This window comes from Chelonoidis abingdonii, chromosome 21, assembly GCF_003597395.2.
Source record: "Chelonoidis abingdonii isolate Lonesome George chromosome 21, CheloAbing_2.0, whole genome shotgun sequence".
In the NCBI taxonomy this organism is placed as follows: Eukaryota; Metazoa; Chordata; order Testudines; family Testudinidae; genus Chelonoidis; species Chelonoidis abingdonii.
In genome coordinates, this window is record NC_133789.1 from 6,018,343 (window position 1) to 6,030,513 (window position 12,171).

Consider the following 12,171-nt stretch of genomic DNA (forward strand, 5'->3'; position numbering starts at 1 on the left):
TGAATCCAGCAGTGTAACCGAACGGTCAATATCTGGTTCCGCTAAGCATGGCACACTAGCTAACAAAATCACCCCCCAAAAGTACCCGGAGGTCAGACTTTTCCTACATTCTTTTTTGTGTGGCTGGCAGCATCCAAACTCCATGCAAATTAAAAAAAAAAAAAACCCAAACAAAGAAACATTTGAACAGTACGGAAAGCCGCGATAGTGCAAAACGAGGGGAAAGGTTGGTGTTCTTTTCTCAAAGGCCTCTGGCTTATTAATAGGGCAAGTCCCACTCCAAGATATACAAAGTTTAAAAGTGGGGGTGGGGGGGAAACACTTTTTACAATCCTGTGGGAAGGAAGGACACAGGGGAAAAATAATTACATCAAGCAACGAATTCTTACAGCCCAAAGTCATTGTGCACATTGTGGGGTGGATTTTTTTTAGGGGGGGGGAATGGAAATTATTAAATTAGTTTCAAAAGTTTCTCTGGTTGAAAGTGCAATCCCCAAACTTGGGATGGAAACGTCCCTGAGACAAATGGGTCTTGCCAGGAATGTAGGTTAAAGACACAGCCAGCCCCTCCTTTTTGGAGTGAACTGTTCCTGCGGGACGGGCTCATGAAGTAAGAGGGAAGGACAGAGAAATGCAAGCAGGGCTGGAACCATCACAACTCCGGCAACGGGGTACCAGTCAGTGGAGTGGGGTGTGGGCCGGGCTGGAGTGTGTGTATGGACGTGTGGGAGTGTACGTGGGCTGGGTATCCGTGCCTTGGCTCAGTTTGCAGGGAGAGGGCCTTATCCTTCCTGCGCCTTGAAGGGACCGTTTCAGGAGGAAACGGAGTTGGGAGAGGCCTCAGGTGAGGTGAAGTTGGACTGGTCCGAGGCTTCGCCTACTTCCTTAGCAGCCCTGGGGGCAGGAGCGGGGGCCAGGCCTTCCTTCTCCCGCTTTTTCTGCTTCATCCGCCGGTTCTGGAACCAGATCTTCACCTGGGTTTCGTTGAGTTCCAAGGTGGCGGCGATTTCCACTCGCCTGGCCCGGGTGAGGTACTTGTTAAAGTGAAACTCCTTCTCCAGCTCCGTCAGCTGCTTCGTGGTGAAGTTGGTCCGGATGGCATTGGGGGACCCGACCAGTCCATATTCAGACACTTTAGCTGTTAATGAGCAAACACACACAGGAAGCAGCAGCAAAGCGTAACGCGTTAAAGCAGTGGGGAGGGCTGACACATGATAAGCGAGGCTCTCTCCCGCTCTCTCTCCAGCCATCCATCACCCAGCCACACACCACTTCAGCATCCGGGCCAGTTTCTCGCCCTTAGCTCCATCCACTGCAGGGCCCGAGCTCTCTCTGTACCTGCACGGGTCCCTCCAGCACCGGAAGGCTCCCTTCTGAGATGAACAGCTCACCTGCTCTCTTCCAAATAGTCCGCTTTTGCGAGTCACTGTTTTCTCAGTTCTCTGGAAACTTTCATGAGGGAGGGAGGTTGGGATTTAAGGGGGGTTCTAGGGAAGGAAGCTGAACAATAGGGGAGTGGAAGGGGAAAATTTGGAGGGACCGGAAGCCCCTGTCATTCCCTACTTAAGGCAAGATTTAAATCGCTCCGGGCCTAGCACAGAAATTCAGCAGCTCTACATCACTCCAGCAGAATGCGCAGCTTTCAGGACCTCTGTCTACCACTCCTGCAGCCATGATGTTGATCTGTTCCATTCTCCCTTGAGCTCCTTCCTTGTCCCCCCTCCCCAAAGTCACAAGCTCTCTCTCTCACAGCCAACCCACAAAAGACTTCTTCTCCCACCTCTCTGTCCACACACACACACACACACACACACACACACACACACACACACACTTTAAAATATAACGATCGCCGAGTTGTCAAACTCACCTGTTTTGGGAGGATTCCTTTTCACTTTCATCCAGTCGAAGGTCTGTGTGAGGCTGGTGGTGGGGCAGAGCTCAGAGGAACAGGAGTGATCTTTGTCTTCGTTTAAAGCAGACGAGAGGTGGCTGTAAGCTCCCTGCAAGTAGCCTTGCTGCTCCTGGCCATAGGGGTGGTGTTGGTACTGTCCAGACCCTGACAGGGCGGGGCAGTAGCCGTCTGACCCAGAGCTGAGGTTAGATCCAGCGGGGGCAGATTGGAAATACACGCCATCCGTTTCCTGCTGGCTGAGGTAGAACTGGTGATGCCCGTAGCTGGGATTGCAGGCTTGGGGCGGGTACCCTGCTGATGCAGAGCCCGAGAAGGGGAGGCCAAGCCCTGAAGGGTGGGGGTGATGGTAGCCTGGGTTCGGCTGAGCAGGATGGCTGGGCACCGTAGCGCTCCCAGCTACTACAAAGCGTCCGTCTCCATTATAACTGTCACTTCTGGGTGTACCTGAGCAAGCAGGGAAGGAGGTTGCCCCTTGCTCTAAATGATGGTAGCCCTTGGGTGAGTAGGCGCTCGTCCCACGGTTACAAATTGCATACTCTAAGAAGGAGTTCATCCTAGTATTGTCCATCTGCCAGTGATGGAGGAGGGTCAACCTGTTTTGGGGGGATTTCGCCTGCCCTACAACCTTTAGATAGTATGTCAAAGCTGTAAAACTTCCATCCATGGATCGCTAGCCTTCGAACCTCCAGAGCCTTCCGAAAGGGGGGGAGTTGGGGGGTGGAACCACGTGGTTCGCCACGAATCCAATGAGCAAAGACCTCCTGAAGTTTGTCAGATATCTGCGCTCATCCATCAAGCCCCTGGTATTTGCATGACAAAGAAACTTCAATCAAACCCTGCCCATCAATCTGATAACAACACGTATATGTCAAAATCTTTCCTCAAAGACTTTAAAAGAGAGAAGGGAGTGGGGGGGGGGGAGCAGAGAGTTAGAATTATTCAAGACCGTTTTAAGTGTTAAAAAGGCCCTCACCATTATAAAATGTGATCAACTTCGTCAGAACTTTTTCCCCCAAATAAAAAGAAGTTTTTTCCCCCCAACTCCATCCAGTTCCATGTGAGACAGAGACAGAGGTAGGGAGGTTTCATTACTTTTTCTACTATAAATATGCTCTTTTTTTCTTCCTTTTAAAACGTTCTCTGCAAAGTGGCACGATCGTGTTTGGAGTTTGCTTGGATGAAAAGGCTAAAAAAAACCAAACCAAACCCATCTGTACTTTTATCTTACTACCCTAGCTTTGTGTCCAGAACCAGTGTGGGTAAAAGCTAATTAATTCAATCAATATTCTAATGAGCGGATGAAATAAACTTTGAAAGACAGAATGTCTTTGTTGGAGAAACACCACAGTGCACAGTATAATAAAATGAAGAATGGGATTGAAAACATCTATCTATCTAATCATAGAAAAGGAGAAAGAACAGGAGTACTTGTGGCACCTTAGAGACTAACAAATTTATTTCAGCATGAGCTTTCGTGAGCTACAGCTCACTACTTGGGAGAAGTTTCTTTTGAAAGCGTTTAATAAATGCTAGGACTTTCAGCTGCTCTTTTTTTCAGTTACAAACATAATTTGGTCTCTTTCTGATTCATTTATTATAGCAAGGTCTTCTTGTGGCACCGTCCAAATTGTGGGTAGGTACAAAGAGAAAGAAACTGAAGTCAGACTTACCACTCCACTGTTAAATTTCCACTACCTGCGTCTGACGAAGTGGGTATTCACCCACGAAAGCTCACGCCCCTAAACGTCTGTTAGTCTATAAGGTGCCACAGGATTCTCTGCTGCTTCCACTGTTAATATTATGGAAACAGAGGTAGGCAACATTTATTTACTTGTTAGCACATGGGAGACAAGAACATCTAACAATATGACGCCCACAGCCATTTGTTACCTGTCAGGATATTTACTGGTTACTCAGCCTTTAAGAAGAAGCAGGAGTTTTTTAGGCCAAAAGTTCACTTTAAGACATATATACAAGTTCTTTAGTCCAGAGGTTTGGCTGATGTAACACTTTTGGAACAGGGACACTTTTGTTACAGAAACAGGGATAGATGTGACCAGAGCAGGGTCCCTTCTCCTTTAAAGCCTCCAAAGAGAAACTGAATGTTTTAGCTAGTTCTATTTCTCCTGATGAACTAATGGACTTATGAAAAAGTTTCCTACATCACCTGATTTCTGTTCGTGAATACTATTTATGACGAGGTATCAGTTAGGCAGATTCTTTGAGTTGCACGTGTACTGTGGTGTTTAGAACACCCGACTTTGAATAACACATAAGTAAACTAATTATCAAAACCGAAGAAAATGAACACATGATTCTTTTTGAAAATGAAATACATGTTTAATTTAAAGCCAGGCGAGGTTTTTCTATATTATACAGTACTTATTTGGGGTTGGGGCGGGGGATGAGGAGGGAGAGGAAATTAATTTATTATATTTAAATAATACTTAGATCACTCCTGGATTATTATTATTTTTAAAGAATCAACGTATTCCATCACTGAACCGGTTTTATACAACCGCTCTGATCATTTTCTATTCTTATCAAACAGAGTAAGTTTTATTCTATTTAAAATACAGAAACATTCGAGAGTTTCCCGGATTGCCTCAAGGAGATCTCACTATTGCGGCCATGTGGAGGGGAAGACAGGCTGTAGTCGGTATCCCCCCCACCCCAATGAAAGCTCTCTTAGTGAAAACCAAGCCAAGTTATCAGAGCTGAGAGTTGTACTTTTCCAGAGTTTGGTCGCGATGTCAAGTTAAGAGAAGACATTAAAACGCCTTCTTAGTGAGATCAAGCAATGGCCATGTATAGCATAACACTTCCGGCCCTGGACACAAAAGAAAGCATTTAATTGGGGGGGTTATTTTAAGAAAGAGGATCCTGAATCCTCTTTTCCCCCCACCCCCACCCTTTGGAACTCTATGGCCGTTCGCCATCTGCTCCTCTCTGTTAGCCTAGGCCCTGTCACCCCCATAAGGATGCATCACTTAGCTTTCTTCTTATCTGCTCTCTGGAACCCATGTGCCAAGTATTCACAGCGTCCCGGATAGATATCTGGGGCTAAGGGTGAGATCAAAGGCGCTGGGGTTAAAATAGCCCCGTCATAAGCTTTTATTTTGCTGTTGTTCCTGTAGTGAAAAAGCACCTTCCCCAGGGCTACAGTTTTCGATACTGTCTGTAACTCCAGTTCGGTGGCACCCCTCCACCTTCAAGTGGGATCCCATTGACTCGTGAAGGAAGGTGCTAGACCACACAAACGTATCAAAATCTCATCCCCATTGCTAGCAAAAAGTGGCTTATGCTTTTACACCACATAGCAGCCATGCCTGCATTTCAACTCCAAATCGGGGTCAATGGATCACGTGCAGTTATGGAGTGGGGCTTTCCAAATCGCCTACCTGACTTTCAATGCGACTTGAGCTCCTAAATCGGTTTCCTTTTCCAGACCCTCGCACAACTGGTGATGGTTTTACATGTTACTTCGTTTTATTTTACCCAGTGGAGAAGATGAGGGCCCCACTTCAGGACAAGACCTTCAGCCCCATCAGAGAAAGGAGACATCCGATCATTGGTAACTACCAAAAAGTACAAAAAATCTCTGGTGTTCGCAGGTCATATTATGGGCAGCTGCTTCTTGAGAGAAGAGAGGCTACAGAACTTGCTGAAGCAACAGAAGAATGGGGATCCCATCAGGGGAAAGCGGTTTAGTCCATCAAATCTCTGGTCCCTCTCCTTCTTTTCTTCCCCCAAATACTTGATTAGTCATTACCCTTTAATTATATGTATTGCTTCACTATATTAGATATATTAATTAATTATATTCTATTCTATTTATTGCTTCATCTATCCCCTAAAGCACAACGACCGACAAAGACTTGCAGATGCTGCTGGTTTTTCGCTGGATGGAATTAAAACAAACAAACAAAAATTTGCTGAGGATTTTTGAGGCTGGGGGAGGGGCCGTTTTAATTCTTCTGTTCGTGGGGGAGGGGAAAGAGTCCAACCTCACCAGGAGAATTGCACATCGGTTGCTTGCACCGATTAGCGGCAAGAACAAGCGTATTAATTGCTGGCCCAGACTCCAGATCCTTTATCTCCCTTTAAGTACTGAATATTCCATAGAGGAGGATCTCCTCCGCCCTAGCTGAATTTTGTACTCCTGATTTATGAATCCGGGCCTGCAGGTCTCATTTTTTCCCGGAGCTAATGACTAATCCTAACTATAGGCTTTATATGAGGTGAGTGGTCTTGGGGGTTTCCCTTAGCACGCTCCAATGGTCCATCTCCAGCAGTGACCAATGCGGAATTCTTCAGTGGCAGACACTCCCTGTACCCTACGCACACCCCGCCAGAAACACACTCGCGACGCATATAATTGCGTAACATTATGCTACGGGGCGCGCAGGAAGAGGCAGGGAATTTCCTACCGCAGCCTCGCGGGCAGTTCATGGGTGATTATTCATCTGATGGGCTTCCCTTGTCGTAAACAACCGCAGCAGCTGCCCTGTAACTGCGTAGGAAAGAAATCCAGCCAGGGAGAACCATTTAGTCCCCCCCCCGCCACCGCCATGCCTATGATTTCCCAGGCTTTATGGGAGCCCTTAAAAAAACCTTGTTAACCTTGCTTCTTGCTTGCATATACTATACCTGCCCCTGGAAATGTCCACTACATGCATCCAAGGAAGTGGGTATTCACCCACGGAAGCTCATGCTCCAAAACATCTGTTAGTCTGTAAGGTGCCACAGGACTCTTTGCTGCTTTTATAGATCCAGACTAACACGGCTACCCCTCAAATACTTGTCTAACAGGACATCCCCTAGGCACAAAAAGGGGTCCCATGGAACCTACTGGTATGTTGATCTGAAAAGGGAAGGTTTCGCGCTCTTTCTTGAGCGATTGCTTGGTTTTAGACAGTTTGTTTGACATATTTGATACTAGAAAGAAAGAAAGAAAGAAAGGGAAAATCTATAGCAAAGTCTTTTGTGGCAAGATCTTAACGGAAGTGGAGTGGGTCTTTTAAAGGTATCCATTTGAAAGAGGCTCTGCCATCGAAAGTTAAACATTTCCAAGGTTTCAGGGCACTGAGACAGACTCTTTTATTTTGAAGATCAATATAAGGGTTAGCAGAGAAAGTTTGTTCCCCCGCCCCTAGGAAACGTCACGTCGGGCTTCTCCGTTATTTGATTCATAAGGAACAATGCTGATCAATCGGTGGCTTTCGGACATCCGTATAAAAATATTGGATTTGGCCTTTTTTTTTTAGAGTTAGGTATTTTGTCAGTGATTTTTACAGCACCTCCTCTTTTTGTGATATTTGGGTCCAAAAAGGAAGGGGGGAGTGGGAAACCCACTTCAGAGGTTGCGATCCAAAGAAATATTGGCGAGATCCTCTGAGCATCGCTGTTCGTAGACCCCGACACCAGAACACGGGCCATTGTGGTATTTACTCTGACTTCCCCATAACACAGGCCAAAGCGCTCCTCCAAAGTAATTCGGTTTTGAGCTAAAAAAAAAATCCAATCTTAATATAAATGGTCAGTGGTGGAGAATGGGACACAGCCGCGATGGTTCATTACCCTCCCAGACTGAAAATGATGCTCTGTTGTTGTGAAGGAAGAAGAAGGTACGTTTTAATTCTTACCTGTTGTGCTCCATAAAGCAACAAGTATAGGATTGGGTATTAATTCAGACCAGGGGATTTCCAGGGAGACCGTGTTTGGGGCGATAAATAAATAATTGTAACTCCATTCTGTGCGTTGATAGCTCCTTGCAGCTGGGGTAAATGGACAAAACTCTCCTTTGAGGACGCTGTAGTTTCGCTTTTTTTTCCCCACCAGCAGATAATTTGGAGCCTGGAGTTACGCATCTAAATCCATACTCAGGTACCCACATACAAACGGACTCATTTTCAAAGGTGCTAAGTATATGCAAGTTAATGGGAGATACAGGTGCTCAACATTCCGGGGGAGGGGAAGACTCCTCTTTGGTTCAAGTGCTTAACTGTGGATTGAATTGGCTAAGGGTAGGCTTCAAAAAATGAATATACCCCCCATTGTTGCTATTCGGAGCGATAACTTGCTGAGTGGAGGATCTGAGCCAGAGGTGCCTGGGTATGGATTTCCGTTTCAAGAAAAAGTGTCAAGCCACGCGGATGAAAAGCTCTTCTCCATTGGCTGTTTGATCCAGTTCTACCTTTCTGTTGTGAGCCTGGATCCTTTTCAGAACTGAAAATCTGTGGACTCACAACGGCTGCCAAAACATCGGTTTGAATTTACTCAGACGCCTTTAAAACTTTCCAGCTGGGTGAGAGTTAAGTGGCGAGGGGGGTAGATGGGTATCTGTGTTAATGGTTTCTTTTTACAACCTGTGGGAGAGACTCAGATGCTCAGACTGAGTCACGCATCCCTCATTAGGGACTAGACTGCAGTCCCGTGGAGAAAACAGGATTGGGACTTGGGAAACCTTCTCCTCTGCCACTGACGTTCTGGGTGACCTTTGGCGACTCACTTGCTCTTCCCGTGCCTCTGTTTCCCTTCCCTCTAGTAAATTGTAAAACGCGTAAAGGCAGGAGCATAGGACATCTTGGTATGTGTTTGTGCAGTGCCCAGTACAATGGAGTCCGTAGGTAGTACTGGAATAGTGATCACTGTGCAACCCATACACTCATTGGTGAGCGCTTCCTCAGGACATGAATTAATTCCTTCGGCTGGACCTCAGTGGGACACCATTATGAGTAAGGGGAGCCCAGTTTGCCCAGGAATTTAACAACACTCCTTGGTTTCAAGGCGATTTACACTAGCGCTCAGCATCTTGCAGAACAGGGTCCTATGAGCTTGTTTCTCTTGAAACCAGACCTGCAATACGGATATTTCCTTTGAGGTTGGGGAGGAGATAATAAAGGATCCATCTAGAATTGCGAGGGATTACCTACCCTATCACAGTTACTTTAAAGAGTTTGTTTAGCTCAGATATAATCTCCTTTCATATTTTCACGGTCTTGTAGGAAAGTATCGAAGAGAGGAAAAGGCGAACGGTTGGGTTGGTCAATAACGGTGCATGACATGAGAAGAGCGCAGTTGTGCAAAGGGATATAATGGCTATTGACTGCTAAGGAGCGCACAGGGCTTTAAACTGTCGGAGCCGTGGGCAAACCCTGCTGGCTTGTTCCTGTGTGACCGTGGAAGAAATTGAGATGCTAGACACTCCCGATGCAATATAAAACAACGCGGCGTTGCGTCTAGGATTACAAGCAGATGTAACAGCAGAGATTGGTATTATGATGCATACAAACATAGATGTCTAATAATAGGGATATCCGGAGATAGGTTCCATGCAAGCTAGATAACGCGAGAGAAGCGATCTGTTCATGAGAGATTGTCTAGGCTTTGTTCAGATTCTGGTCTCAACAGTTTTGAGGAAGTTTGGGGTAATTTCCCAAGACAAGGTAATGGGCGCGCCTTGTTCCACTTGTGGCAGCACATACCCGCCTCCTGGGATGCGCACTTTAGTTCCTATTTTGTTTCCAGGTGCATTGTCCCCTGGTCCTTCCCATGACCATATTCGCTAGCTCAACATCTTCAGGGCCTCAAGTAGCTCTTTAGCAAACATATGCCCAGACTAGATCGGCACCAGATAGATATGACTTTAGCATCATTACAACACGTGTGAGTGCATCCTATTTACATGTTCCCAGGTTAATAATCGCTAGTCAGTTGCGGTGTTTGGACAACGATCAGGGGGCAGAATTTGCTTAATAGATGCCCTCCAGTTGCGGAGAACAGAAGGGGAAGGTTTCAGAAAACACATGCTCCGTTTGTTTGACATTTTGAAGAAGGTAAAGAATGGCTGGACTAATGATGAAGTCTTACAGCCATTCAATAACTTAGATTTTATTGAATATCGCCCTTCTTTCCTCCGACATTTCAGTCTTGCTAATTAGGACAAATAAGAACGGTGGCTGGGAAGGAGGATAATATCTGGCGAGGGTCCGTTTATTAAGTCGCTTTCCGCGGGTGTGGAATTGATTTGTGACTGTGACTGGCAGGTTTTCTAGACCTGCAACAACTCTGAGAAGTCATTATGATCTGCAGAAGGGCCATTGTTAGAGATTTGTATTGATAAGGTGTCAGTATTTGCATTGGCGAGCGTGTAGAGCTCCGTTCTCTCCTCCTCGGCCCTGCCTCACCTCCTCCCTGGTAGATGTTGGAAAGAACCCAGCCATCACCACAAAAACGCCATCCTGGGGAGGGGCCGCCTGCCCAAAACAAGATGTCCCTTATTCTCTCCTCCTTCCAAAGTGGGTGAGGGGAATCAGCAGAAGGATTGAGTTGCTTGGAGATCGCCTGCTGCATGAGGAGCAACCTTCTCTGGGGAGGCAAATGGGGAAAGGCACATAAAAGATACGGAGAAACGTGTTACCTCCTGCACTGAAAATGGCTCAACTAATGGGGGAGAGTGTGTGTGCGCGCGCGCGCCTGCGCAAAAAATGCCTTTAGTGTTTTTTCAGATAGGGAAAGTTACTCTGTATGTTGGATGTATCCATTTTTACTATGTTCAGCTGATATTGACTAGGTATCACGAATTCCTTAATATTCCCCTGCAAGATTGTATGCAGGATTGCACGGAGAGGGGGACGGGGGAGGGGAAGAGATGTGAGGCGTTGGAACAAATGGCCCTTTGATAAACAGCGTCTGGCAGTGCCAGGTCTGTACTTGAGTGTGTTCCAGCAACTAGAGATATTAAATAAACTTAAAGATAATGAATAGCCTTCTGTGGTACTTTGGAAAGGCTCGTTCTGCCGGGACTTTCAGAGCGGACAGGAGTGGCTAGTGAAAGGGGAGATGGTTGACTTCTAGAAGAGGAAGCTCATGGCATTAATAGGAGGGTCGGTGTTTTTACTGGTATGTATTTGTTGAGTAAGAGGTGGTCGAATATTTGAATTGCAATATAGTTCGATTTTCAGCGTAAACATTTTCAGTCCCGCAGTAACATAGTGCAGTAGCAGCGTTTTCATTTAAAAATATAGCGGAGCATTGGTTCTGGAAAAGCAAAGTGTTGTTAGCATTAAGACTAAAACGTGTAGACTGGAAAGCACAATTCCCTGCTGTAATTGGCAGAAATGTCTGGGGTTTTTTTTCCTAACCGCAATTTCAAAACTTGTGTCTTTCTTACCCAACTGTTTTAAGGTTGGCTAAATTTGAAGTTCTTAACCATCCCCCCCCCCGCCACTGCCAAAGCAACGGGAGATGACAATGATATGTCTTCCTGCACCTTTCTGATATGTGAATTCTAGTAGTAAAATGAAGGCTAGGCAAAATCTTAAATCTTCGTCGAGAAGAGGCACAGATCTGGTGGGGTAGAATGTTCTCTTTGTTGTACCAGAGAGAGAGAGAGAAATCTATCCTCCTCTGTACTACAACTGCGTTGACAGAAGGGATTATTTACCTCCCCAGACTCCCACCCTTCCTTAGCCCCTAAGAAATTGCACAATATAAATATAGCTTCTATCATGGCGGCCTGTTTTCCTTGTCTGGCCACAGATTCCTGCGCCATTTTAAGCAGTCAGGGAAGAAAGAAGAGCTCCCTTCTCTTCCTCCCTCCCCACTCCCACGCTTTCCCCCGCCCCTAGTCTTCTGGGTTTCAATGCTACTTTCACACAAACTCGACTTGAACGCCTACCAAATTTCTGCCGTGTCTGGGGAAACACCACTGACTTAGCAAAGACGTAATATGATTTATTTTTTGTGTCACCGCGATTGATTCCTCCGCTGACCCCTTTTCATTCATAACAAGCCCCCACCCCCTTTTGATATATGAGTTTTGTGTTTAAAATTACATGTTGGACGAAAGCTTTCCTAAAAGGACGCGCGAGCCAGGACAGAGCAGCACAAATTGCTCTCGAAATCACCCCAGATTTATTAGTCTTGGGGTTTTTTCTGGCGTATTTCCCCTCCCCCCGCTTAACTCCTCCACTTTTACATGTATTGTCTCCCCTCTTCTTTCCTTTATATCACTGAACTGCTGCTTAAAAATATGTAGTCAGGATGCACCCATGGAGTATTTTTTGAATCTATTTATTCTTCCCCCCCCCCCCCTTGTGTAGCATGGGGCCTTTTTAATCGGCAATTTTTTGCCTCAGAGGATGAGATATGGAGGATTGGATTTTGTCTTTCTGGATTGTCATTTGCTGTGGTGTTAACACTCACTGGAGCCGGGAAATATTTATAGCAAACTTCTAAACAGCAAACGTTTC

At 46.0% G+C, this 12,171-nt stretch overlaps 1 protein-coding gene across 1 annotated transcript; it reads right to left on the reverse strand.

Annotated features, from left to right (window-relative positions):
* Positions 1 to 725: 725 nt before the first annotated feature.
* Positions 726 to 2,579, reverse strand: HOXB1 (homeobox B1). The gene is made up of 2 exons (XM_032791265.2): positions 1,871 to 2,579; positions 726 to 1,138 (listed from the first exon to the last, which is right to left on the reverse strand). Exons 1-2 carry the CDS (start codon positions 2,577 to 2,579, stop codon positions 813 to 815), a joined length of 1,035 nt encoding a protein of 344 aa, XP_032647156.2. The 3' UTR covers positions 726 to 812.
* Between the last annotated feature and the right edge of the window lie 9,592 nt (positions 2,580 to 12,171).